Source organism: Neofelis nebulosa, chromosome 11 (genome assembly GCF_028018385.1).
Source record: "Neofelis nebulosa isolate mNeoNeb1 chromosome 11, mNeoNeb1.pri, whole genome shotgun sequence".
Classification (NCBI taxonomy): Eukaryota; Metazoa; Chordata; class Mammalia; order Carnivora; family Felidae; genus Neofelis; species Neofelis nebulosa.
Genome location: NC_080792.1, coordinates 95,134,543 through 95,161,879, shown reverse-complemented (window position 1 = coordinate 95,161,879; position 27,337 = coordinate 95,134,543). Strand labels below are relative to the sequence as shown.

General features: G+C 56.4%; 2 protein-coding genes across 6 annotated transcripts in view; one reads left to right on the top strand and one right to left on the bottom strand.

Moving 5' to 3' along the window:
- The window catches only part of POLE (DNA polymerase epsilon, catalytic subunit), a 45,556-nt gene extending 24,436 nt beyond the window's left edge, over positions 1-21,120 (top strand). For both annotated transcript variants that reach the window (XM_058691563.1, XM_058691564.1), the window contains exons 26-49: positions 858-1,072; positions 3,858-3,960; positions 4,379-4,459; positions 4,580-4,702; positions 5,442-5,654; positions 5,906-6,115; positions 6,320-6,463; positions 7,679-7,819; positions 7,984-8,137; positions 8,214-8,320; positions 8,480-8,656; positions 8,739-8,962; positions 9,059-9,279; positions 9,568-9,772; positions 10,198-10,371; positions 11,320-11,445; positions 12,514-12,646; positions 14,016-14,196; positions 15,066-15,197; positions 15,338-15,531; positions 18,778-18,978; positions 19,194-19,319; positions 20,008-20,097; positions 20,233-21,120. In XM_058691563.1, coding sequence (XP_058547546.1) covers positions 858-1,072; positions 3,858-3,960; positions 4,379-4,459; positions 4,580-4,702; positions 5,442-5,654; positions 5,906-6,115; positions 6,320-6,463; positions 7,679-7,819; positions 7,984-8,137; positions 8,214-8,320; positions 8,480-8,656; positions 8,739-8,962; positions 9,059-9,279; positions 9,568-9,772; positions 10,198-10,371; positions 11,320-11,445; positions 12,514-12,646; positions 14,016-14,196; positions 15,066-15,197; positions 15,338-15,531; positions 18,778-18,978; positions 19,194-19,319; positions 20,008-20,097; positions 20,233-20,346 — 3,789 coding nt within the window. In that variant the 3' untranslated portion in view covers positions 20,347-21,120. The remainder of the gene's footprint in view (positions 1-857; positions 1,073-3,857; positions 3,961-4,378; positions 4,460-4,579; positions 4,703-5,441; positions 5,655-5,905; positions 6,116-6,319; positions 6,464-7,678; positions 7,820-7,983; positions 8,138-8,213; positions 8,321-8,479; positions 8,657-8,738; positions 8,963-9,058; positions 9,280-9,567; positions 9,773-10,197; positions 10,372-11,319; positions 11,446-12,513; positions 12,647-14,015; positions 14,197-15,065; positions 15,198-15,337; positions 15,532-18,777; positions 18,979-19,193; positions 19,320-20,007; positions 20,098-20,232) is intronic.
- A 2,115-nt stretch (positions 21,121-23,235) lies between these two features.
- P2RX2 (purinergic receptor P2X 2) lies at positions 23,236-26,449 on the bottom strand. 4 transcript variants are annotated; one of them, XM_058691559.1, is made up of 11 exons: positions 26,244-26,447; positions 25,999-26,134; positions 25,827-25,898; positions 25,644-25,719; positions 25,477-25,573; positions 25,238-25,318; positions 24,975-25,113; positions 24,447-24,577; positions 24,203-24,293; positions 24,021-24,086; positions 23,236-23,934 (listed from the first exon to the last, which is right to left on the bottom strand). In XM_058691559.1, the coding sequence occupies exons 1-11, from the start codon at positions 26,417-26,419 to the stop codon at positions 23,614-23,616; spliced, it is 1,386 nt and encodes a 461-aa protein (XP_058547542.1). In that variant the 5' UTR covers positions 26,420-26,447; the 3' UTR covers positions 23,236-23,613. The 4 variants fall into 4 exon arrangements, with proteins under 4 accessions (XP_058547542.1, XP_058547543.1, XP_058547545.1 ...); XM_058691560.1 differs by lacking the exon at positions 24,021-24,086; XM_058691561.1 differs by lacking the exon at positions 24,203-24,293 and having other exon boundaries at positions 23,804-23,934.
- Between the last annotated feature and the right edge of the window lie 888 nt (positions 26,450-27,337).

Below are 27,337 nucleotides of genomic sequence, written 5' to 3'. Positions count from 1 at the left end.
TTTACTTTGTAGGCCCTGTTAATGAATATGCAATTTCTACAGTTTAAATGACAGTGTTGGCTTACCTTGAAACATACCTTCTCATGGGATCTATCATTATTTGTTACTCTTTAGTCTGTATTTGTCAAGTTTGCACTACTTAATTTAATCTGTAAATGTTGGGTATCATGTAGGCTTTTTTCACTATTTTAATGTTTTCTAAGCGAAAGGAATACTGGGATGGATATTCTAGAACTTTTCTGGCTTCCTTTGCTTTGTGGGCTGCTGCAGCTTGAGGCATATTGTCTTGTTCTGTAGAGTTGGCCCATACATGAGAGTAAGCACCAAGAGAGAAAAACACACGAAACAGGATCCAAACAAATCTTCCAGGATGTCAGGGCTGGGGGGTCAGGGATGTGTGCACATGGGACAGCAGGGCCGGGGGCTCAGGGGTGCATGTGCACAGGAGCAGATACAGCTATTTGTCCTCAGACTGCTCCGACTCCTCCCTTCTTAGTCCCATGGCTCTCCGGGGGGCTAGTGTCTCTCTTTCCTTTTTCCTGGCTCCTCCTTTCCCTAGTTTTCTTTTTGTTTTAGGAGAAAAATATCACTAATTCTGTCTTTCCTCTTTTTCTGTTAACTTTGGTGTCAGTAGCTCAGTAAACGTCTTTTAACGTTTTCTACATAGTTCGACAAAATGGAATTTAAGGTTTTGTGTGTGGATTTGTAGCGTTGCTACTCACTGGCATGAGACAACCGTGTTGTACCGCTGCCTTCAGCCCATCAGGCTGGAGAAGCTCGCTACTCGGGGGAGATGTCCCAGTGAGCTTGGGATAGCGCTCTGTTCCTTCTGTGTGATCTGCTCGTTGCCTCTCCAGGCCGCGAACATGCCTGATTCTGAGCTGTTTGAGCTGATCTCTGAGAACCGCTCCATGTCTCGGAAGCTGGAAGATTATGGGGAGCAGAAGTCCACGTCTATCAGCACAGCCAAGCGCCTGGCTGAGTTCCTGGGGGATCAGATGGTGAAGGACGCGGGGCTGAGCTGCCGCTACATCATCTCCCGGAAGCCCGAGGGCTCTCCAGTCACAGAGAGGTAAGGGTTTCTGGGGTTAAGGAAGAGATTCCGTACGGTCTTGGATGTTCGGGTTGGAAGCTTGAGTCTGTTATGGGACCTCTGTCCCTTTGTAGCGATGTCAGCTTCCTTGTAAAGAGCAGGATGGTCAGGTGTGGAAGACAGGGACTGGGCTCTGGTCCCCTGCGGAACCTGGGTTGTGGGGGCCTAGACTGAAGGTACCCTGTCAGTCAGCAGGCACAGAGATGTGAGAGTGTATTGGAGCGGGGGTTGCTATGATGGGAGCCATCACAGAGTTCAGTTGAGGTCTAGGGCAGGCCCTGGATCACTCACACCCTTGAGGAGACCATTGTCACCCTGGCTGGAGAGGTCTTTCTGGCGAGCTGCACAGAATGCTCTAGCATCCGAGGCTCCATGGCACTGCCAATGCTGTGGGCTCAGCTCTCTTTACCGACAGACAGAAATGTCTTCCAGCTTCTGAAACACGTTCAGCGTGACAGCAAAGGGTTCTGTCAGACGGCATCTTCCACTCCCGACTACGGAATCTTTGGGGTCGGCAGTGGTTCTGCTGTCACCCTGTCGCTCATCAGGCTGCTTGAACCGTGCAGGGACCGTGTGAATGGAACAGGAGAAAACTGTGTTGAGGGCATGGATTTCTAGAACAAAAGGTTTTCTTCCTGCGAATCATTGTATAACCGTGGCAGAATTTCCCACCAAGAGCTCAGGGACTAGAAGTGGTTCTGTGGACAAGCCTTGAGAACAGCGGGCAGATGGGGGAAGTGCTAAGCACCAACAAGAGAAAACGTTTCAAAGATGGCCACAGCAGTGCTTCTGTGACCGTTTGTCACAGGGCCTCGTTCCTCCCATGACACTCCTTCCCTTGCACAGAGTCTGGGCAGTCCTGTGACTTGCTGCGGCCTATGCAACGTGGCGGAAGTGAACCTTGGTTGCGGGAGGCCTCATGCTTCTGCTCTTGCCCTTTGGCTGCCTGGTCAGCCTGCTAGGGGCCGGGGGTCCCTTGCAGAGGCAGGACCAGGTAACTGCAGCAGCTGCCACACCTGCAGGGGAGGCCACAGCGGCCACACAAGTGACCCCGGGCAGAACCACCTCAATCCTAGGCTCATAAGCCAAAACAGTTACTGTTTCGATCCATGGAATTTGAGGTGGTTTGTAGTATAGCAGTAGGTAACTGATAAAGCTAGACACGTCAGTAATGCGTGTTTTCACCTACGCTAGGAAGGTCTGGAGTGGAGGGGGTGGGGAGCAAATGAATGAAACACAGCAAATATTTCCTTAAAAAGAAATTCCCAGAGCTCTAACAAAAGAAGGAATTTGGTGTAAGGCTAAAACAGATTACATGGAGAGTAAAATGCAGAATTGCTGTGTATCATTAAGAAAATGGCAACAGGGGCGCCTGGGTGGCGCAGTCGGTTAAGCGTCCGACTTCAGCCAGGTCACGATCTCGCGGTCCGTGAGTTCGAGCCCCGCGTCAGGCTCTGGGCTGATGGCTCGGAGCCTGGAGCCTGTTTCCGATTCTGTGTCTCCCTCTCTCTCTGCCCCTCCCCCGTTCATGCTCTGTCTCTCTCTGTCCCAAAAAAAAAAATAAATAAATAAATAAAAAATGTTGAAGAAAATGGCAACACAGAAAGTAGGCAACTTCTATGAACAGGCAATTTGCAAGTGAAGAAGTTGATGGTCAGTGCATGTAAAGATGTGCAAATTCGCTGTAATTGGGAAACAAGTGTGTTAATACCAGTTGTCCCACATGTACACAGGGTGGTGACAGTCACTTTGGAGAAGCCAGCAGTGCATGATGCATTAGATGGTGCCCGATCCCCCTCACAATTGAGCACGTCTGGGGATGTGTCCTGGATGATTGCCCCTGTGGTTTACATCGTGTTTAATAGCAAACGTTGGGAATGCCGTAGTGTCCCTCAATCAGAGAATGGGCAAATGTGTTTTTGATGCAGTGAAATGCTATGCGGGCGTTGGAACGGTTGAATCGCAGCTGCGTGGTAAATGCGCGCGCTGGCACAGGCAGTCTACTTCCATCTGTATAAAATGTACAGACGTGGACAACACTCTCGTTTGTTTACACATACGTGCGGACAATAGTAGTATGGGAGCGGGCGTGGGACTGGTAAACGCCAAGACAGGGACTGTGTTTAGCTCTGTGAGGACAGTCAGGATCGCTGCACAGAGCCTCATCCTTGTATCTGTTTTCTCAAATGTGACGTAAAATGGCAAGGCATGAAGTTTGATAGGACTAGGTGATAGGTGCACAGGGGTTTGTTGTGTTCTAAGTTTCTTTGCGTCTATAAAATTCACAGGAACAACTGTTTCCTCCAGTGAAAGGAAAGGTATTAACAGTTGCCCTGCAGCCTTGCTAGTGCCATGAAAACTGGCGCATTCTTTCAGGAAAGCAGATAGACTCTTCTGTATCTTACTCAATGAGTAACATTTTAGAAATGTCTAATTACATGCACGCACATGGATATGTAATTCAGGGGAGGACTTTGGCAATGGCTCTGTTAACAGTGGTCAAACAACACAGACCAAACGGCCACCAGTGGGGGGATCGTGCATTAATCCGTGGTATTTTAATACAGTGAAGGATTATTTGGTTATTGAATAGGATAAACATTAGATATTAGCTGTAGTTTATACAAAACAATGTCATTAAATAAAAGAGGTTACAATCTAGGTTCTAAGTCCTTATTTCCATGTGAAATACATGTACGTGATCAACGCTGTACAGAGTTAGAGAGATTTCATGTTTGTGAGTTTTGTGCCTCTTTTCACCCAGGGCCGTCCCACTCGCCATTTTCCAGGCAGAGCCCATGGTGAGGAAGCATTTTCTCCGGAAATGGCTTAAGAGTTCTTCCCTCCAAGACTTCGATATTCGGACAGTGAGTGCTGACTTCTGTACTCTGAGAAGTTTGGGAGGAGGAGTCGATAGCACAGTATCCCTGACTCGGGTCATCGTTCTGTCTGAGTCTCCACTCTCGATGTCCTCCTCTCTGCACACAGGGGGTGAGGAAGTAGTTCCACTTAAGGACAAAACCAGAAAAACTAGTGCCGGGCAGCGCTTAGATTCTGGTGCAGGGCTCTTGTGTTGGCTCAGCCAGCTACTAACTGTCATCCTGGGAGTCCTTTCTTCAAGTGTTCTGCCTCAGTTTCCTTCTCTGTGAAATGGGTACCTCTTGCCCTAGAATTTCCAGGTGGGATAAGTATGACACAGGAAACATTCAGTGTGGTGCTCGGTATAGAGTGGAGCACGGGGCTGCTGCTGCTTTCCTCTTAACGTTTCTCCTTGTGCGCACCCAGATCCTGGACTGGGACTACTACATTGAGCGGCTAGGGAGTGCCATACAGAAGATCATCACAATCCCTGCGGCCCTGCAGCAGGTGAGGCCCCGCCCATGCAGACAGGGCCTGGTGTGGCTCAGAAGCCATGGAAACCTGGGCCTGGCCCCTACTAGCAGTCAGACAAGTGATCGGTAAGTGATTGGTGTCACCTTCTTGTAGGTGAAGAACCCGGTGCCACGCGTCAAGCACCCTGACTGGCTGCACAAGAAACTTCTGGAGAAGAATGACATCTGCAAGCAGAAGAAGATCAGTGAGCTTTTTGTCCTCGAAGGCAGGAGACCGGTAGGGGGCCCAGGGCCGCCGAGCCATGCCCGTCAGGCCTCGTGGGGGCCCCATGCTACCCAGGCTTGGATGCTCCCATTCAAGTGTCTAGAGTGTTTCTTTTCTTTTCTTTCTTTCTAAAACTGTGTACCTGACAGGCAACTCTTTCCACCTGGGGGGCTCTTCTGGCATAGGAAGCCTTGGGCCTTCTGTCAGGGATAAGGACTGTTTTCTGTGTGAATAGAGCAGTAACTGGGCTCAGGGAGTCAGTGCATCAGTGTGCCTTGGGACTCCCGTTTTCTAAACTGTGAAGTGAAAACCTGTAGAGACACTAGACAGTACTAAAGACAGTGTAATGAAGGGCTTAGCTGAAATCAGGGGAGCCAAAAGAAAATTCTCAGCTGCTGGAATGCAAAGTGAACTTTATTTTTACTATTTTTTTTTCCCCACCCCCCAAAAGCACACTGTAAACTAGAGCACTGGGGGCTGGGAAGGAAAAGAGAGGACCTGTTCTTTGCAGTATTTTATTCTGTCTTACGAGAAGGAGCGAATCCCAGAGCAAACAAGGGAAAAATAGTCGTACTCGACTGATGTTTTCTATTTGACCTTTTCGCTCTTAGAAATTGGAACCAGATCAGTCAGTAGATGCACATCTTTGTGTACAAGTATCTTAGCCTGTTCATTTGATCCCACATGTGTATTTCTAGAGGCGGAGTTTCCTGAGAGATCGTGGTGTTTTCAGTCTCCTGGGTCTTTGCAGGTGGGCGTGGCCCAGGCTCCAGAAGGCACACAGAGCCTTGGTTCTCCGGACATGGAGGACTTCGGCCTGGCAAAGCCACCGCGCTCAGCGGTTCCTGTTGCCACCAGGAGAAAGCGCGTCCTCTGGGAGAGCCAGGGGGAGTCGCAGGACCTGGAGCTGACGGTGCCCTGGCAGGAGATCTTGGGGCCGCCTCCGGCCCTCGGGACCACGCAGGTGACACGTCGACGTGGCCGGTGGGTGGGGGCGGGGGCAGCAGCCTGGCCCGAGCTGTAGCTTGAGGTCTCCCGTGGAGTCTGCTACGTAGCTCCGGGGCCCTGCATGGGTGAGAGGCGTCCTCACCAGAGACACCTGCGCTGGGAAGCTGTGCAGTGCAGTTGCTGTGCAAGGCTGTTCCTGCTTTACCGCGTGCTCCCGGGTTGTGTTGACTGCCCCCTCTTCCTGACTTGCTTCACCGTCTGCCCTAGGAAGAGTGGCTGGTCTGGCTCCGATTCCACAAGAAGAAGTGGCAGCTGCAGGCCCGGCAGCGCCTGGGTCGCAAGAAGAGGCGGCGTCTGGAGGTGGCAGAGGGCGACCCTCGGCCTGGGGCTGTCCGCGACAGGCCTGCCACCGGGCTGGGGGGCTTCTTGCGAAGAGCCGCCCGCAGCATTTTGGACCTTCCGTGGCAGATTGTGCAGGTGCAGACTGCCATCAGTTTGGGGGGTGGGATGCCCCCCAAGGGCAGCATCACAGCTGATGGGAAGGGGTGTCTGGCCAGCTCACGATCCTGGGGACCCTCCGTTACTTTTGAGCCCTGTGGTTGGGGCTGGTGCCGGAGAGCACTCAGGAGTGTGAGCACGGTTTGTGTCGAGGTGACACGTGGTCTGCTCTCTCCGTTCCAGATCAGTGAGACCAGCCAGGCCGGCTTGTTCAGGCTGTGGGCCGTCATCAGCAGTGACTTGTACTGCATCAGGCTGAACATCCCCCGCCAGTTCTATGTTAACCAGCGGGTGGCTAAAGCCGAGGAGGGGCCTTCATACCGCAAGGTACGGGGCAGCACATGCTGCTGGTCACTGTGGTCAGCTGTCTGCTCCGCCTCTGAGGTGGTGTCCCCAGCGATGAGGGAGCCACATAAAGGATGGGGCTTTGTGGACACGAAAGCCTGGTGAGCTGTGACGCTGAGCCGGGTGTGCTGGGGCACCTTCTTGGGGTGCTGTGAGGAGTGAAACGGTGTCTGTGGAGCACCGGGCACAGAGCGAATGCTCAGGGACTGGAGTTGCCGGTGTCCTGGGGGCGCCATCCGCTTACGTCCGATGTCTGTGGAGCAGGGGAGGGACGAGGGGGACGTGTGTCCGTGGCTGCAGTCTGTTTCCATAGGCGCTTCTCATGTTAGCAGCCTCCCTGGACAGACTTGACATGCCTCAGGGTTCCCTTGGTGAAAGCGCGCGGTTCAGTGGCTTTCCGCGCGTCCCGTCCTGCAGCCTCTGCCACAGCCAGTCCTCGAGCGTTTTATCTCCCTCAGAACAAACTGGGACCCTTTGCAGATCGTCCCCTCCCCCAGCCCTGGCTCACCACCGTTCCCTGGACACCCGGGTTCTGCCTGTAGGTTAGCCTGTCGTGGAGTCCAGCTAGTTTCGTTCTGCCCGAAGCTCGTTTACTGAGGCTGTCGTGCGCATTTCGCAGTGGGTGCTGGGACGCGCGGAATGCGCTGACGTCCAGTTGCGACGAGATGTGGGAGTTTGTAACTGAGACTAGACTCCAGAGGCTTTCTGGAGAAGGTGGGACTCTGCCCCCACCAGGATTCAGGGGCGTGCGGCCCTGGAAAGGGCGGGGCGCGTGAAGGGGGAGAACAGATGGTCTGGGATTCCTGTCGCTTTCCTGGATGCGATGCTGCATTGTAACCTCGGAGGACACCTTTTCTGTGGGGAGGTTTTCCCTTTGGGTGCCCTGCTCTGCTCCGCTCTCTGGCTCCCCCACACCCGTCCTCTGACTGGCAGACAACAGGAAAATAACCTGGGGACGCCTGCTCCCCTCACTGCCCCAAAGCTCCTCTGCTTTTCATGAGCCCCAGGCTGCTTTTTGAACCTACAGCCACAGCTTCCGGTTTTCGTTTTACCTGTGAGGAGAGACGGGCTCTGAGGGGCTCACGTGTGGCTGCGGCTGCACAAGCCCTATGACTATTTAAGGGATGCACGGAGTATGCGAGTTCAACAGACGTCACCGGTGAGCCTTGTGACCAGGCTGGCGCCCTGTTTCACCAGGTCAGTCGAGTGCTTCCTCGCTCCAACGTGGTCTACAACCTCTACGAGTACTCGGTGCCCGAGGACATGTATCAGGAACATGTCAACGAGATCAATACTGAATTGTCGGCCCCAGACATCGAGGGCGTGTACGAGACACAGGTGATCATCTTCCCGGCTGGATGGAATGGAGGAAGCAAAATTGCGTGTGGCGTGGACGGGCTAGCAGCCCAGCTCTGGGCCACCTTCCCGGTGAACTCCAGCAGCGTGTCTGCTGAGGACACGCGGGCAGCGGCCTCACCCTGCCCTGTCCACCCCTCTCCCAGGTTCCGTTATTGTTCCGGGCCCTGGTGCAGCTGGGCTGCGTGTGTGTGGTCAATAAACAGCTGGTGAGACACCTTTCAGGCCGAGAAGCAGAAACCTTTGCTCTCGAGCACCTGGAGATGCGCTCTCTGGCCCAGTTCAGCTACTTGGAACCAGGTAGGACGTGTGCCCGCTGCCTTTGCCCGGCCCGGCCTCCCACGCACGTCGGGGTGACGGCCGTGTTGCCCCACAGGGAGCATCCGCCACCTCTTCCTGTACCACCACGCGCAAGGCCACAAGGCGCTCTTTGGCCTGTTTGTGCCCTCCCAGCGCAGGGCGTCTGTGTTCGTGCTGGACACTGTGAGTTCCTGGCGAGGGGCTCGGGGAGGGACAGGCCCCTGGGCGGGACGGGCCTCTACCCCCGGTGCCTGTGGTGATGGCTTTTGAAGTGGAGCCACAAAGGGGTCCCTGCGGCAGCACCTGCGTGGGGAGAGGGCTGACCCGGCCCCCACTGTACAGGTGCGAAGCAACCAGATGCCCAGCCTCAGCGCCCTGTACACCGCCGAGCACAGCCTCCTGATGGAGAAGGTGGGCCCCGAGCTCCTGCCTCCCCCCAAACACACTTTTGAAGTTCGGGCTGAAACCGACTTGAAAACCATCTGCAGAGCCATCCAGCGCTTCCTGCTGGCCTACAAGGTGAGTGGGGTGGGGCTTCTGTGTGTGAGCCCCTCCCCCCAACGCCCCCTCCCCCCCAGCCGCTTGCTTCCCTTATGTCCAGGAGGAGCGCCGTGGGCCCACACTCATCGCTGTTCAGTCCAACTGGGAGCTGAAGAGGCTGGCTGGCGAGGTGCCCGTCCTGGAGGACTTCCCGCTGGTGCCGGTCCGCGTGGCTGATAGGGTCAGCTATGGAGTCCTGGACTGGCAGCGCCTCGGTGCCCGGCGCATGATCCGCCACTACCTCAACCTGGACACCTGCCTGTCCCAGGCCTTCGAGATGAGCAGGTGAGGGGAGTGGAGGGCATTTCTCCGTTTCTGGGCTCTAGCCCAGTTCCCGGTTCGTCCGTCCCTTCCCTGGGGCTGACCCCGTGCCCTCTGCAGGTACTTCCACATCCCCATTGGGAACCTGCCCGAAGACATCTCCACCTTCGGCTCCGACCTCTTCTTTGCCCGCCACCTGCAGCGCCACAACCACCTGCTCTGGCTGTCCCCCACGGCGCGCCCTGACCTGGGCGGCAAGGAGGCCGACGACAATCGCCTCGTCATGGAGTTCGACGACCAGGCCAGCGTGGAGATCAACTGTCCGGGCTGCTACTCCACGCGTAGGTGCTTGAGGCACCGGGGGTCCCCGGCTGCTGGCGTTTCCGCCACGCATTGCCATTCTGCGGTGGCGGGAACGCCCAGTGGCGGATGCTCCGCGCTCGGCCGTGACAGTGTGGGCACTGAGCCTGCAGCAGCATCCGTGGGTGTGGGACGAGCGGGGCTGGGCTCTTTAGTCGCTCGGTGACAGGCTTGTCAGCCAGCCCGGCTGCCCCGGGAGCGGTGTGTTTCCTGAGGTAGCACTTGCTGCAGTCGGCCCAAGGGCACCACAGGGGTGTCTCTGTGTGCAGTGTGCGTGGAGCTGGACATCCAGAACCTGGCCGTCAACACCATCTTGCAGTCCCACCACATCAATGACATGGAGGGGGCCGACAGCGTGGGCATCAGCTTCGACGTGATCCAGCAGGCCTCCCTGGAGGACATGATCACCGGCAATCAGGCCGCCGGCACCCCGGCCAGCTACGATGAGACAGCCCTCTGCTGCAGCACGTTCAGGTGCCCTGAGAGCACAGCCTGGCCTTCTGTTCGTGTGCCCAGTCCTCTCCCTAGGCAGGATGGCTGGGCTTGGGATTTGGAAGGAACATTAGAAACCTATTTATCCTCTGCCCTTGTTTTGGAAACCTAAGAGCTAAGACACGGTCACTGGGGCTTCTCTCCCCCAGGGCGGCAGAACCAGCACCCCATATGGGGCCAAGCTCTTTCCTCCAGTCGCTGGGCTTTGCTGCCCTCCGGGCACCATTCTGGCCCCTTCCCGTGGCCATTGGTGTGTTGTAGGCGTTGAGTGCGGAGTGAGGCCTGAGGGCGCACGTGAGGGCCCAGCGATAGGGTTTGGACAATGAGGAGAGGGGGCAGAGGTGACAGCACAGCAGGGGAAAGCTGGCATCAGGGACGAAGGGCCACCCTCCGTGCCTTTCTTCCAGGATCCTGAAGAGCATGGTGGTGGGCTGGGTGAAGGAGATCACACAGTACCGCAACATCTACGCTGACAACCAGGTGATGCACTTTTACCGCTGGCTCCGGTCCCCATCCTCGCTGCTGCACGACCCCGCCCTGCACCGCACGCTCCACAACATGATGAAGAAGCTCTTCCTGCAGTGAGTGCTGCCAGCGGCTTGCTCCAGGCCCTGCTGACCCCAGCCCCCCCAGTCCCCAAATCCACAGGAATGGCCGGCCGACGCCCCGGGCTAGTGGTCCATGGCGGTAAAGGTCCCAGGGAGTGCTTAGCTGCTGTCCCAGCCTGCTCAGCATCCTGCACAGGTGTGCCGTGTGCTGCGGTCTTTCTGCGTCCTGTCGGCACAAGTCCTCATGCCCTGTGTGTGTGTTCTGCACCTGTAGTTAAGAGCAGATATTGGAGACCCATGTGTGGATGTATCATCCTAGTGGGCACTCGGGCTGCTTCCAGAACTCAGGCTGTTACAGATCACCAAGCAAGAATGGCCTTGTGCCCAAGGTCACGGGAATACATCTCTGGAATAATCTCTAGCAAAAGCACCGGTGCAGGTTTGATAGATCTCTTGACTGGATAGGAAGACGCTAATTTGGTTCTTAGCGACAAAGCGCTCTCCGTGGAAGTTGTACAGTTGTTTGTGTGTCCGACAGAGACTGAGAATGTGTGTCCGCAGCCCCACCAGCACGGCAGACACTGGGGCCAGCCTCGTGTGGTGAAGTGCTAACCCGGTGTACTCTTGCTCTGCAGTACTCATAATAAGTGAACTTGAACTTTCTTTTTATATCCTTTGTCCATTTTTCTGTAGTTTTGTTGGTTTTTTTCCTCATTGATTTATATGAGTTGTTTCTACGTAAAAATTAGCCATTTTTGTGTGATGTGAAAGCATGTTTTCTCCTGTTTTTGATTCTCTTTGGCTTTGTTTATGAAAGAAACAAGTATTTGTTTTGCCCCGAGAAATCTTCACTCTGTTGCGTCTGGATTTCAGGCATATTTAGAATAGCTTTTTTGTTTAGGATCCTTAGCTTGTTTTCCCATGATGTCTTGTGGTGTCCTCTGTGGCTTCGCGACCGGTGATTGTGACCTTGGTCTACAGGCTCATCGCTGAGTTCAAGCGCTTGGGGTCCTCTATCGTCTATGCCAACTTCAACCGCATCATCCTCTGCACGAAGAAGCGGCGGGTCGCAGATGCCATTGCCTACGTGGAGTACATCACCAACAGGTGTTTACATTTCTAGAATTCTGCCTTCCTTTGTGTTCTGATCTGGTGTCCTTTCCCTTCTGCTGAGGGACTTCCTGTAAATCACTCGTAGCATGGATCTGTTCGTAATGAATTCTTTCTGCCACTGGATGTCCAAACATGCCTTTATTTTACCTTTATTTTTGGGAGATCTCGTTGCTGGTATAGAATTATATATAGGTAGATCTGTTTTCAAAGTTTTATTTCTCTCTGTGTTTCTTTTTGGGTAATTTCCTTTGTTGTGTCCTTAAAGTTGCTAATCCTTTCCTGCAGTGTTTAGTCTGCCGTTCATCCCGTCCAGGGTGGTTTTCCTCTCACGTGTCGGTAAGCCTAGCTGGGTCTTAGTATTCCTAGAGTGTGCTGAGCCTGCTCTGTCTTTCCTCTAGCTTTATGACTAGAATCCAGGGTCAATAACCATTTCAGTGTTGTGTCAGTTCTGATTTGTATTCAGTGGTAGGTTTTTCTCCCGATTACGCATTGCCTGGGAGCCTGGTGATACCTCAGTGGATGTCGGCAGTTGTGAACACATGTGAATGCCTTGTCTCATGGATACCTTGGCGTTTTATTCTTCTGTAGATGTTCTAGAGCTTTCTTACTTGGAAACACATTGGCCTTTTGAGCATTTTTTGTGATTTATAGGTAGGCTGGGCCAGAGCCGTGTTTAGTCTAGAGCTCACTGTTGTTCACTGGTGAAGCAAGATTGCTGTGAGTGCAGCCCTGGGCACCTTGTGAGTCCTGAGGCTCTCGGACAGCGGTGGGAGCGGGCACTCAGCGGTCCTTGTCCCTGCTCTGTGTAGTCTCCTTGCACGCAGAGAGGCTCTTACTTCTCTGGTCCCTCAGCACGAGTCCCTGCCGCTCCCTCTTGCTTGGTGCAGAAGTCGCCTTAGCGTCGGGTTTATCACGTCCTCTGGAAAGTTGGAGGGCTGATATAGTTTGAATCCACCGTAAGTTTTTGTTAAGAAGTGAAGGGTAAGCAGGTACGAAAATAAAAGGAGGAGAGTGGAGAAAAAATGATTTCATGTAAGCAGTTTCTATTTGGCTTCTTTTCAGCGTCCATTCTAAAGAGATCTTCCATTCCTTGACGATTTCTTTCTCTCGGTGCTGGGAGTTTCTTCTCTGGATGGATCCCTCTAACTATGGTGGAATCAAAGGAAACGTCCCATCTAGTATTCACTGTGGACAGGTAAGATGTCACAGTCTGGAGAGCCCAGGCTGGGGTCCGAGACAGCTTTGGGGCCCGTCTTTGTCTCATTGCACATGTTTGGTGCTCATGGGTCCAGCGCCTGGCCCAGTTCTGGGCCCCATCCTGCAGCCGTTCCCGCAAGAGCGTGCTGCCCCCGGGGCATCTGTGAGGGAAGAGGTGGGCAAATGGGCAGATGGGGAACGTGCAGCCCTGGCAACGGTAGGGGCTGAGGGAGGGCAGAGAGCAGGCTGTGGGGCAGGGGGCTGACTTAGGTGGGACCGTCACAGAGGCCTCTAAAGAGGGGACAGGCAAGCAGGGAATGAAGAACTGGGCCGGGGGTACAGTGTCAGCGTAGCCATGACAACAGAGCAGGGCTGGGCGGGGGTCACGGGTAGCACAGAGCAGCCAGGAAAACAACTGGAACATCGTACTGTTCCTGCCACAGGCAGCCTCCTTGGGCCCAAAGGCCGAGTTGGAGTCTTGGCTTTTAGTGACAAAGAGACTGAGCAGGAGCACGTCAGGGCCTCCACTAGGGCCCCGTGTTGTCGACAACAGCGTAGGAGATCAAGGCTTCAGTAGGAGCCCAGTTAGCATCAGCCCAGGGGAGGGTGGGGGGCAGGGTGGAGTCTGGGAGAAGGACTCGGGTGGGTTTTGAAGATGGAGTGTACAAGCCAATGGAATGGATGGAGGTGACACCTGGGGGTGTGGGTGCACCCAGGGGTGTGGAGCCACGCGTCTATGATAAGATGGATGGGGCAGGAGAGCACGTGTGGGGTGAGAGGAGCCAAGCCTGGCCAGGGTGTGTGGCGTGTGCACAAGGTCCGGCCGTCCTCAGTGCTGGGGCAGGAGGTCTGTGGAGACCTCGATGGGAGGGAAGTGCAGGTATCGTAGCTGAATCAGGAGAAGGCAGTGGATGCTGCTTGAAGGGTGTGGGGGATGCCAGAGTTCACACGTTGACGTGGAAGGCGCCACTGAGAGGGGAATTTGGTCATGCGGGAGATATCTGCAGTAGGGCCCCTTGGGTAGGATTGTCACCGTCCCAGGACGTGTGGGATTCAGACAAGAGATCTAGTCACCCAAGGTCACCCACTCGTGAATCTTCCCTACCTGGGAGGTGGGAGTTAAAGAATTCTAAAGTGAATTCCCTGGAAGAACAAAGTGAGAATCACGATCAGCATTTGCTGAGGACACACCGGGTGCGTTACCTAAGCAGCTTCATCACCTAAGTGGCCTCGTCCTTAGAGCCATCCTGCGGGACTTTGACTCAGGCTCAGGGATGTGGAACGACTCGATGGAGCATCTCACGAGGCACAAGGGGTCAGTAGACCCAGGTGTAGAATGACTCAAGTGTGTTGCGTCTGTGTTACAGCAAGACTCCCGAAAAGAAGGCAGAGAGGAGGAGGAGGAGGAGGAGGAGGAAGGTGGGGAGGAGGAGGAGGAAGGTGCCCAGGAGCCCGACGTGGAGGACATGCTGGAAAACAACTGGAACATCGTGCAGTTCCTGCCACAGGCAGCCTCCTGCCAGAGCTACTTCCTCATGATCGTTTCGGGTGAGCCGGCCCGCTAGCTTGCGTCGGAGTCTGGCGGTGGGAGTAATGTGGCTCTGGCGTGTTTGCATGCAAGGAGGTAAAGGGGAAGTCAAGCCTGGTGGGCGTGCACTGGCTGCGCCGGCCTTGCGGGGCTGGACCCCTGTCCTCTGCCCTGGGGCGTGTCCGCAAGTCCCAGGACTTGCGTGTGCACACAGAGCAAGTAAAAGTAAACACCAAGTACAGAAGACTGGAAACTTCCTGAATCAGTTGCCCACTGGCTGGTCTTTGAGGCTCAACTTCTGTGTCAGAATCTTCTGTATCTGACTTGGGTCTAGAGGTGCAGTGTTAATAAAGGTCCGGTGTTTACAAACCAGGGTGTCTGAGATCACATGCACACCAAGTGTATACATTACACTCTGTCACACAGAGCTCGTCATTAGGGGAGAGCAGGTGGCGAGGGCCGGGAACACCACTCAGACCTAGCGATGTGCAGCCACAGCGGTGGTTTCGTTTATAACTGCATGTGTGCTCGCCCTTGAGTCTCTCTCTACTTCTCTTTTGAAACTCCTGGGGGGCTACCTCAGAAGGCATGCCGACACCAGGAGCCTAGACTTGTGTTTGTTATGAGCCATGTTTTGTCACTGTGTCACTGTGCGGCAGGAAGGTTGGTGAGTGTGGCTTACACGGCACTCTCCCTACTAAGGTGCACTTGGACTTGGGCCTCAGTAAGTGCCCTGCTTATTCCCATTTTTCCAATTGATTTTGGCTCATCCAAATGCAGCCAAGAGTCACGACTAGTAATGATATTTCAGCCCAGGCTGGCTGGAGGTCTGACCGGCCACAGGGCCCCCTGGGTCCTGACTCTCAAGGCCTGCGGCCTGTCTCTGCAGCATACATTGTGGCCGTGTACCACAGCATGAAGGAAGAGCTGAGGCGCAGTGTCCCGGGGAGCACCCCCCTGCGGAGGAGGGGGCCCAGCCAGCTCTCCCAAGAGGCCCAGGCGGTGGCCGGAGCCCTTCCTGGTGAGCACCCCCTTGCTGCGTGAGGCCACCCCTCTGTCCCTGGAACCTGAGCCCTCTGCTCTGGGGGTCACCGTGTCTTTCCCTTAGTGTCCTTATCACTGCAAAATGGGGAGCATGTGCCGCATCCCTTTCCTTCCCAGGAGTGATCACCTTCTCTCAAGATTACGTGGCAAATGAACTCACTCAGAACTTCTTCACCATCACTCAGAAGATTCAGAAGAAAGTCACGGGTTCCCGGAACGCCACTGAGCTCTCAAAAATGTTCCCTGTCCTCCCTGGTTCTCACTTGCTGCTCAATAACCCTGCACTGGAGTTCATCAAATACGTGTGCAAGGTGAGGCCGCGACACGTGTGCAGGGCAGAGATGCTTAACGCTAATGCGAGCACTCACAGGAGTGTCAGTGTGTGTGGGAAGCGAGGGTGCCAGGAGTACAATCTTGTTGATTCCACGAACTCTCACTGCTCATTCCTTGCATCTGCTGTGTGAGGCATTTGGGGCTAGAAGTGGGAGGAGACCAGAGCCCCCGCTGTCCTCACGGAGCCTGTGGTCCAGTGAGGGCGAGGACAAGTCAGTCAGGGACAGGTGAGCCCAGAGAGGGTAGGCGGGCTGAGGTGGCCTCAGAAGGGCAGGGTAGATGAGGAAGTTGGGGCCCGAGACCACACTGAGCAGGAGGGTCCAGCCGCGTGCGGACCTGAAGAAGAACCTGAGGGTGCAAAGGCCCTGGGGTAGGATGGTCTGGGGGTGCTGGTGAGAGGCACCTGCTGAGTGGGCGAGCTGTGAAATGGCGGTGCTTGTGGATCTGGTGGGGCCAAGGGCCGGGACCAGGAACAGTCTCCCACAATGAGCAGGCTGTGGTGAAATCACAGAGGAGAGCTTGCTCGGATGCTAAATGCTTTCTGGGAAAGGCGGGCGGAGTCAGCGATGGGATAATATTACCAGATAGCGACTGTGCCGGTGTCACCCCTCGGAGAGCACTTTCCTGGGCATTCAGTTACAGGATGCTCCAGGATCAGGTGACTTCTGGTTGTGGTGCAGAAATAGTTTAGTTTGCCATTTTATTCTTTTGTTAGACTCCAGGGTTTTTTAAATTTATTTTTACTCAGGTATAGCTTACGTACGGTGAGATTTCACCATTGTGGGTGTGTGTTCTGTGAGTGGTGGCAGAGGCAGGATGCAGGGCATTTCACCGTCCCGCAAACATCGCACCCACCCCTGCCACGCGCAGATCTGTCTGTCCGATGTCCGTGCACTCTCTAAAGTTGACCCAGTCACATTCAGTCTGTGCAGTGAGTTGTTCAAGCTTTCACAGAGCGATGGGGCTGTGCTGCGGGCAGGTTCAAACGGTCTCCACCTGAGCTAACTACTCCTGAACCACTGATCTGCCCTTGCACGGCCACCTCTTCCAGAATCCCATGTTGTGGATTATGTGGCCGGTTAGTTCTGGCTCCTTTCATGGCACACACAGAGTGTACATGCGGTCCTCCACGTGGTCGCGAGTTGGGGAGGTGCAGAGAGGGAGAGGGGGACAGAGGGAGAGGAGGGGCACAGAAGAAATAAAGCGGGCTCTGTGTGGATTGGAACCCACAAACCATGATATCATGACTTGTGCTGAAGTTGGACACTCAACCAACTGAACCACCTAGGTATCCCTAGAATCATTTTAATCTATAGATTAACTTAGGGAGAATTAACATCTTGGGGTTTTTTTAATGTTTATTTATTTATTTTGAGAGAGAGCGCAGAAGCACAAGGAGGGGAGGGGCAGATGAGAGAGAATCCCAAGCAGGCTCTGCACTGTCAGTGCAGAGCCCGACGTGGGACTCAAACTCACGAACATGCGATCATGACCTGAGCTGAAATCAGGAGTCCGATGAACGCTTAACTGACTGAGCCACCTGGGCACCCACAACATCTTAGTGTTGAGACTCCTGATTCATGAACCACTGTCTCTTGCCATTTATTTAGGTCGCCTCTGATTTTCTTCATCAGTGTTTGGGGTTTTCAGCATATAAATATGACACACATTTGCACCTAAGGTTTTCAGGCTGTTTGGTGCCATCGTAATAGCACTGACTTTTTAAAACTTCAGTTTCCGGTTGTTCACTGCTAATATATAGAGATACATGGATATTTGTATCTTGTGTCACATCTTTTTTGTCCATTCGTTTATCAGTGGACATTTGGGTTGCTTCCTAAGTTGGCTATTGTAAAAAATGCTGCAGTAAACACAGGGGTGCCTATATCTTTTTGAATTAGTGTTTGCTTATTCTTTGAGTAAATACTCAGTAGCGGAATCGTTGGATCATAGCGTAATTTTATTTTTAACTTTTTGAGGAACTTCCATACTATTCTCCAGAGTGGCTACACCAGTTTGCATTCCCAGTGATAGTGTAAGAGAGTCCCTTTTCTTCACATCCTCACCAACATTTGTTATGTCTTGTGTTTTTTTATTTTGCCCATTCTGGCAGCTGTGAGGTGATACGTCATTGTGATTTTGGTTTGTATTTCCCTAATGATGAGTGATGTTGAGCATCTTTTCATATGTCTGATGGCCATCTGGACATGACACTGATTTTTAAATATTAATCCAGCCTTGCTTGTATTCTTGGAGTAAATCGCGCTTGGTTGTGACGTATCATCCTTTTTATACATTGGTGGGTTCAATTTGCTGGTATTGTTGAGGATTTTTGAGTGCACATGATGGTGGTTGGTGTGCTGTTTTCTTGTGCTGTCTTTGGTATCAGGATGATGATAGCCTCGTAAACGAGCTAGAAGTGTTTTCCCTTTTGTGTTTCCTGGAAGATACTGCGTAGAATACTATTTTTTGCTTAATTTTTGGTAAATTTACCAGTGAAATCTTTTTTTCTTTGTTTTCCTCTTTAATTCAATCCAGTTTTTTTTTTATAATGGAGATATATAAACTATATGTTTTAAGCAAACAGCTTCATACTAACAGGCTGTCGCTCCTCGTTATACATACTTGCAAATTTACCTGCTTGCCGAAATCTACTTGTCTCACTGGATGGGGTGGCGGGCTTCGAATCTGACCATAAATAGTTCTCCCAAAAATGTCTTCTAAGAGGGCTTTGGTTCTGTGGTGTTCTTGGTGTTGAGCTGGGACAGTAGTTTTAGGGGTGGGAGGGACCTCTAAAGAGGTCCGTCCTGTCCTGTCCTCTCCATTATGGACAAAAGGAGGAGACACCTCACCTGTGGTTCTGCAGGCACCACCACGAGAGCCAGGCTTCCCAGCGGGCTCCGGGCTGGCACGGGAACCCCCACCGTCGGGGCTGGGAGCACGCACTCTGCCGATGAGACCGTGCGGCCCCGCAGATTTAGGACTTCCTGTCCTTGAGGAGGAGGGAGCCAGGAAGGACGACAGGAAGAGCACGTAGTGCCCCCGTCCCCCGGAGCTGACGGAAACCTGCTCGCAGGGCCGCACTGAGGAAGCCCCCCTCACTTCCAGCGGGAGAAGGAGGGCGCGGTGCTGAGAAGCTGCAGCCTGAAGAGTCCGCTGCAGGCTTTTCCGCTCCCGATGGAGACCGGCCCACGAGGCCGTCACTGATGCTCTGTTCTTTGAAGGTTCTGTCTCTGGACACGAACATCACGAACCAGGTGAACAAGCTGAACCGGGACCTGCTGCGCCTGGTGGACGTTGGCGAGTTCTCAGAGGAGGCCCAGTTCCGAGACCCCTGCCGTTCCTACGTGCTCCCTGAGGTCATCTGCCGCAGCTGTAACTTCTGCCGGGACCTGGACCTGTGCAAAGAGCCCTCCTTCTCTCAGGTGGGCGGGGCCGGGAGGCTCTCAGACACCTTTCCTGTGTGCCGGTGCGGTGTCCTGATAGACGGTGGCGGTGACGGTGGTGCGTGCGGGCCGGCAGCCTCCTCCCCCCGGCTCCCCAGTTGGCTCCACACGGTCCCTGCCCGGCCCCTGGGAAGCCCTGGCTGCCGAGGAAGGCTGGGCGGACCGCTGACCCGGCCCCCTCCTCCCCTGCCTAGGACGGGGCTGTGCTGCCTCAGTGGCTCTGCTCCAACTGCCTGGTTGCCTATGACTCATCAGTCATTGAGATGGCCCTGGTGGAAGCCGTGCAGAAGAAACTGATGGCCTTCACTCTGCAGGACCTGGTGAGTGGCAGGCCTGGCGTGGGGGACTCCACCCCAGCCCCCTCTCCAGTGGGCAGAGGGCTTCCTGATGAGCGATTTGCACCCCGAGAAGCCACAGGTGTGCACAGTTCTCAAGTCCCGACTCAGTGCTCTGAGGTGGCCGGCCCTTGGATCAGGGCTCCTCTTGACTCCTTGTCACACATCTCTGGGGCCCCTGCAGGGGCGGGTGCTGGATCCATGCACCTTTTGTTGGAACGGAAGAGGGTAGCTGGTGAGCAGAATGGAGTGTGAGAGTCATGGCAAGTGTAAAGACAACAAACAGGGAAGAGAGAGAGAAACAGGGACGTTGTCAGCATTAGATAGAGGGGTGTTCTTGATGAGAGGATGTGAAGGGGTGTCGGGGCCCGGGCAGGGAACAGCCCACATCTGCTCTGATGGAATAGGGAGACCCAAGGAAGGCACAGGGGTGAGGTCCCTGGGACTCAGAGGCAAGGGTGCAGTGCCGTCCGCCCCCCTGGGAGGGTGTTAGGGAGCAGCTGGCATGTTTGGATAAATCCCGTTACAAAGTATCGGTCTTTCCTGGTTGAGCTGAAGGCCATGGGGTGGAGGGGGTGCGGTCGGGTGGGTGGGCATGCCGAGCTCTTGGCTACCACTGGCCACCACAGGCCCAGAAGGGGACACTGGTGACCAGGGCTGCTCCTCGTTGCAGATCTGCCTCAAGTGCCGGGGTGTGAAGGAGACCAACATGCCTGTGTACTGCAGCTGTGCCGGGGACTTCGCCCTCACCATCCGCACCAAGGTGGGGGTCCCACGGCTGGCCTGGCTGCCCCCCCACCGTCCCGTTTGCCCTTTCTGGTCTCTGCCATCTGCCTCTCTCCCTACACTCCCGAGCCTATGCCTTGCATCCCTGTGCCTCCTCTGGTCATTTCTGCAGGTCTTCATGGACCAGATTAGAATCTTCCAGAACATCGCCCAGCACTATGGCATGTCGTACCTCATGGAGACCCTGGAGTGGCTGCTGCAGAAGAACCTTCAGCTGGGCCATTAGCGAGTCAAGCGGCGACCCCATTCCCTGCCCTGACTTCCAGATTTGTGACCCTGGCTAGGACGGAGCACCGAGGAAAAGGAGCAGGTCACCTAGAGAAGCACGAGCCAGCCAGAGCAGGAGGTGGCTCCACCTGGGGCTGCCTAGGCCGCCAGCTGTGGTCAGGGCAGCCCACTGTTGGCCTGAGAGGGGTCTCCAGGGCGGTTCCTGCTGAGTGGACAGCCCTCCCTGCGGTCCCGCTCTGTCACTCTCTCCTCTGCTGTTGAGGAGGTCTTCTGTCTGGTGATGACTAGTGGGGTTTGCAGCCCTTGTTTCTCATCACTTGTGACCGCGGAGACGGTCTCATAGCTGGATGCCAGCAGGATGTGGGCCTGTTCCAGGGAATCCGGAGCCAAACCCTGAGGGGACCTGGACATCTTTCCCACAATGAGTTCCCAGGACTTAGGCTTCTTGTCTGGAGACTTCCTGGTCAGTCTAGGGTCTGCAGGAGTGGGGCCCGCATCATGGCAGTCACCTTGCCTGCAGCAGCGAGATCTGGAATCGGGTGTGGCACCCTTGCCCTCTGAACCTGCAGGTGGGGGTGGGGACAGACACGAGCACCGGGCTCAGACTGCCGCGCATGGGTGGGAGGATGCACGTGTTTGTCACAGGCTTTAACGTCATCTGTTAGCACTTGGGTTTATAGGGAAATCCTTCACATGCAAGACAGTCGGTTTTTTCCTTCCGGTTTGAGGGATCTGGTCGGGGGAAGAGACGGGAATAAAACGGCAGCAGCAATTTTGTTGGGCTTCTAGCGGTTCTGCTCTGGCTTTTTAGCTTCAGAGTCCAAGACCTCCGACCCTTGCGGGCCTGCCCGTCCTCCAGGGGCCACACGGGGCATGCACGCCCAGGGTCAGCGGCCCTCACCTGCAGAGAGGGTCAGTCGGGACCATGGCCCCTTTAAACCTGGACACTTGCCACCAGTTTCTTCAGAGAGCCGGTGCAGCGCGGAGATGTGGGACCTCACTCTTTGCTGACCCTGTGGTGGGGCTGGAAAAGGGGGGGAGGCCCAGAGAGGGGAGTCTGCGTCCCAGTGACCTCAGGAAGACTTTGCTGAGCTGGTCCCTCTGTCGTCACCTGCCCCAGCACAAAAGACCCAACTCCACACTTCATTTTAGTAGTTAGGTTTTATTTTTTTATTTTAGAGAGGAAGCGTGAGCGGGGTGGGGGAGGGGCAGAGGATGAAAGACAGAATTTTAAGCAGGCTCCGTGCTCCCCGCTGACGGAACTCGACCCCACAACCCTGGAATCATGACCTGAGCCAAAATCAAGAGTCGAGCCACCAGGCGCCTCACATTTCATTTTTAACTAAATGAGACTGGAAGTGGAAAAAGAAGAACGGCCAGGTTGGCAAGGCAACACACAGGCTAACTGAATCATAAACTCAGACCCCAAATGGGCAGCCTCCAGGGAGGCCGTACGGAAGCCGTGGGCCAGCGTCCGCTCTGGGGCCTGGCTCGAGTTCATCATCGCTGCCTGACTTCTCCAAGTATCTCCTGGTATTTTACACTTTAACTTCAGTTTTACTCTTTGGATTTTGCATTCCTGAAAATTTTTACACGTGTTTGTGCGAGGACAGAAAAAAGACCTCTGTTGCAACTGGCTGCATTGGCTCCCGGGTCCTGTGCTCCGGGTGTGCCCAGGCCCTGTGGCCACGAGAAACCTGACACTGGCTGGAAGGTGGACAGAGCCTGCATCAGCCCCCAGATGGAGATCAAATCAAATTAGGGCTGGGATGGGGAGGAGAGCTAACTAGGCTTCCTGGAAGTGCAGCAGAGAGCAGAGATGTCCCGGGAGAGGAGAGGGGAGGGGCTGGGGGCCTGCATACCACTCCCTGTCCTTACAACAGGGCCAGAGAGTGCCGGGTGGGTCCCTCAGAGGCCAGTTTAGGGATTGGAGCATTTGGGACAGCAAAGGGTCCTGGGGTCACACTCGTGCTTGGGAATGGGAAACCTGAACCCCTGGCCATGGTTCTTGAGCTGCAGCCCAGGCCTAACTGGAAAAGCCAGTTTCTCCAAAACTGGACATCAGGGAGCCAGACACGGTATTGCAGGCATTTGGGTGACTGAGGAATCCTCACCTCAAGGTGGCGGCGGGGGGGGGGGGGGGGGGGGGGGAGGGGGGTGCTTCTCAGGTGTGTGCTGTTGCTGGCCCCCCTGTTGGGTGTGGGCAGGTGAGATGGCCAGCTCTGGCCACCTGCCAGCATGATTTGGACATGGGGGACCCCCCCGAGCTATCGCTCAACCTCGGAAGAGGGATCCTGGCTGAGGGAGTGTGCAAAGCACAGCATGTGCTGCCGTAGACCTGTGTGCTCACCATCCGTGTTGCTAGGGGAACCGCCACCCAGCCAAGTTCTGGCAGCCCCTGGGGGAGGGGGGGCCTGGCCAGACAGGCACCAGGCAGCGCCGATGAATATAATGACCATTGTGGCATCTGAGGGTGTGGTAACTAGTTATCTGCTGGCTTGTGCTCTCCCTCAACCTCACCCGTGACCATCCCCCTCTCTCAGCACCAACTTCTCGCCCCGCCTGGGTCCTTGTTTCAAGTTCCCTCACCTACCCCTTGTCTTCCTTCCTCCAGAGTCCCCATCCTTTCACATGTTTTGAGGGTGGGTCTGGGATCACCCCCCTCCCCACCCCAGGAGGTTGGTAAGCAAGCTGACTGAAGGGCAGGTGCTGGGTTCCTCATGCACCCAGTCTCTGCCTGTCCCCCTGCTTGGATACAACATGCAGTCTGTACCCAGGCTGATTAGAGGACAGACCAGAGGCACCCACAGCTCCCATGCGCGAGGACCCTCTACTGCCTATGTCTTCAGGACCTCAAGATGCTTCTCCCAAAAAATGAGGCCAGAGGTTCTGGACACAGGTTTATTGGACTCTGGGTATGTGACTTCTTGGCTATGAAGCAAGCAAAGGGTCTGGGTGGGGAGGGGTGAGAAGTTTGTGAGGAGGTCAGCTAGGGAGGAGGCGGCGGCAGGAGTTTACCCCTTCCTCCAGGCCCCGGGGACGTTGGGGGGCCAGCCAGGATCCGGTGCCACCCACTTCGTGCCCGCCCACTGCCCGGTTGCGCGGGGGGGGGGGGGGGGGGGTGTCTTTTCGTTCCCAGCTTCTCAGAGCGTGTTGAGGTGCATGGGCAGGGCCCAGGGGAGCTGGCGGCTTGGTCTCGGGACCAGACTTCAGGACCCCATCAGGCCCGCCTTGGACACAGCATGATGGAAAGCATGTGGTGGGCTCAGAGCTGGGCCAAACCTCGGGGGTCCGTGAGTGTGGAGTCCTGCCGGGAAGGCTCGGAGGCACACAACTCTGGTCCCACAGTCTGCTCAGAAGGGGCAGAGGCAGGGCAAGGCCATGGGGGCGGGGCGGCCAGGGACTGGCCTGGGTCTGCAGAGCAGGGACAGGGTGGGGGAGGAGCCTGGCCCAAAACAAGAGCCAGAGTCACAGGCCAGCTACCAGAGGAGCGCCTGGGTGTGCACACCTTGTCGAATTTCTTATGGCTGTACACCTTGTTTTTGTTCATGAACGTCAGCAAGATCCAGTCACACAGGAAGGAGCCCTGGGCCAGCAAGACCGACACGTGAGGGCCCAGGAGACCCCCCCCCCCCCACCCAAGCCCCCTATGCCCAGCCTGCATTTCCTTACCACCCCGATGGAGGTCAGTGCTGTGGCCAGATTAATGATGGTGGGAATCAGGCTGAACTTCCCTGCCTGGGGAGAGGAGGCTGCCTTAGATGGTTGTTGGGTCCGGGGCAGGTGGGGCTCAAGGGAGGGTGGGGGAGATGAGGCCATGCCAGCTGGGCCCTGGGCAAAGCAGGCTGGCCTACCTGTCCATGCACAATGACGTCGATGCGGATCCCATAGGCCTTGATGAGCGTGCGGGTGGCGCTGCCGTCTACCTTGTAATACTTGGCAAACCTGGGACGGCATGACCCTGAGGAGCACGGTGGCGGGTGCCCGCCCATCGCCCAAGATGGGAAGCTCCCCTGGACCTTGGAGCCCCTGCCCTGTTCTTTTAGAGCCACCACAGCCTGGGCAGATGAGGACCCAGGCGTCCCAAGGCCAAGGTACCTGAAGTTGTAGCCAGACGAGGCCGGGACGTGCTTGGGGTCAAGCCTCCGGAAAGAATACTTGGGGTTGCACTTTGACGCTGACAGGTCCAGGTCACAGTCCCAGTTGATAATGACCCCGATGACACCACCCTGCCCAGAAGTGGGCACAGGGATGGGTGTCAGGGAGGCCACAGAAAGGACCCCCAAGAGCCGTGGGTCCTGCCCTGGGCCTGTGCACGGGGCGCTCATCTTGGGACACCTCGGGCCGCTCAGGGCTGAGAGCCAGGAGTGCCTGGCGAGCGCCCTGCTTCTGAAGCACGGGGGTATGCTGGTGGCCAGCCGTGCGACCAGGAGTCAATAATTTAGCAGCAGCCATGCATGCCCAGACCGGTTGGCCGACTGTGTTTCTCTTTCCTTTGCCCGAACAGGGCCAGGGTTGGCCAAGACCGCAAAGGGGGCTGGCTGTAGTGGAGACCCTCCGTTTGCAGCTAGGAGCCAGCACCTGGAGGAGAGCTGGCCCGCCCACTCCCTCGGCTGCCCGCCTCACCGTGTGTGCGAGCTCCGTGAAGTTTTCCCCTGCCTGTTCCACAATGAAGCCCAGCTTGAAAATGGGACAGTAGGGGTCGGAGACCTCATCGAACGTGCAGCGTTTCAGGTAGCCGTCCTTCCGGGGCTCGATGTTGCCTCTGAGGACAGGGCCCAGCCACGTCAGGTGGCAAGGGGGCAGAAGCTCTGTAACCCACAAACGCCACATTCCCAGGACGTAGCTCCCATCCCGACCCGTGGTCACCACAGCCTGGTGGCTCTTACTTGGAGAACTGGAATTTAGGGTAGTGGATGCTGTTCTTGATGAGGATGGTGAAATTCGGAGCCATCTTGCCGAGAAATTGGCTGAGGAGGCACAGACTGGGTGTGTTTAGTCTCCCCCACCCCGAACCCCTCCCCGGTACATCCCCAGTCCTGGCCAGTGAGGAGAGAAAGGAGCAAAATAGAGTCGTGCTGGGGTGTCAGCTGCGTCCCGGCTAGGTGGGGTCACTGGGCGTGCGCACCTGACCGACGCCCCGTCTTCCACCGGGCACCAGCCCCACACCTCGCAGGTCTTGGCCGACCCTTGGTAGTAGGGTACGCAGCGCCCGGTCCGCAGGCCTGCGGGCAGATGGACGCTCAGGGGGCGAGGGGCGCCGCCCCACCCCACCCCCAGCCGGCGCGCACTGACCACTTCCCAGCATGTCCAGCTGTTCCGCCACGCAGTCCTCGTCTGTGTCACAGGAGGCGTTGCTAACCCTCACGCTCTAGGGAGGAGCCGCCTGGGTCAGGGGCCCCGAGCCTTCTGGGGCAAGCTGACCAGGCAGGCAGGGCCCCTCCCTCTGCCCCAGCTCTGCCCTCCACCAGGCCTCACCTCCGGGCAGGTTCCGAGGGTCTGCGAGGGTGTGACCTCGATCCTGGTGATGATGCTGAACACGCTGCCTCCCTGGGCTCAGAAAGAGGGGATGGTCGGCCGAGGCTCAGGGAGAGGGGATGGTCGGTCCCGTCCCGGGGTGCGCGGCCGCGGGCGGGGCGGGCAGGCGCACCTCGGGGGGCTTCACGTACTCCTCCACGTCCCACACTTTGCTCTCGGAGAAGGTGATGCCCTTGACCTTGGTAATGACGGAGCTCTCGGGGCCCGTCTCGCTGTCCTGGTAGCTCTTCTGCACGATGAACACGTACCTGCGGGACGGGCAGGGCCGCGCTGCAGGCGACCCGGGACCCTCCCCCCGCCGGCCGCCGCCTCCCGGGGGCCCCGAGGCCCCGCGCCCCCCGGCCGCGCCGCACCCACCACACGAAGTAGAGCAGGATGAGGAGCTGCACCGCGCGGTACACGACGCCCAGGCGCCGGTTCTTCACCACGATCACCTTGGGCGTCTCGTAGTCCCAGAACGCGGACCAGCAGCCTCGGGCCAGGCGCCCGGCCGCGGCCGCCCCCGCGGGGGGCTTGGGCTCGGCGGCCGCCATGGCCCGGAGCTCCGCCCGGGGCGCGACGCGGGCGCACCCTGCGGGCTCGGGGCGCGGGTAGGGGAGCCCCGCGGCGCCGCCCCGGGGCGTGGCCTCGCGCGCCCCGCCCCTCACCCCCGCCGGGCCGCGCGGCCCTGGGGCGCGCGGGGGCGCACCTGGCAGGTGTCTCCAGGTGGGCCCGGCGCGGGCATGGCGCGGGCGGCGGCCTTCGCCCCACCCGCCCCGGGGGCCCGCACGTCCCTGGGGTGGGACACGGAGCCGCGGGGACATTGTTGAGACGCGGGAGGAAGACCTGGCGAGGCTCCGCAGGCCTCCTGGCGTCTCCGGCGGCGTCTGACGGCGGCGCGCCCTGACCCCGAGGGGCTGTCCCTGTGTCCAGTGCCCTGACTTCGAACACCGTGGGGGGTTAGGTGTCTAAGGAGGGGATTTCCGAAGGGCAGTCCTGGATTCCCCGCAGCTCGGCAGAGACCCCCGGCCGCCCGCCCCCGCCAGGCTCGCACAAACCTGGGTCCTTTCCTTTGCCCAGACGGCCCCTTTGCTTGAGCCACGGGCGCGCTCTGAGCCGTCAGTTCTCGCCCCTCCTCCACGCAGCCGCCCAGCCCTGGCGTCTGTCCTGGACTTGGGCTGAGGCCCCTAACTGCTTGTATCCGCTTCAGTCCATTTCCGCTTTCTTTGCAAACCGAAGCGGTTGTGGGTTTTTTTGAGCCCTTTCATATCTTCACCCCATTTCGTTATTTTGGTATTTCACAAAATGACACGTTTCTTGCAGCTTTATTTAGGTGAAATTCATTTAGCATCTAATTAACCTTTTTTTTTTTTTTTCAGTTTATTTATTTATTTTGAGAGAGAACAAGCGGGGGAGAGGAAGAGTGGGCGGGGGCGCAGACAGAGGATCGGAAGCAGGCTCTGCGCTGACAG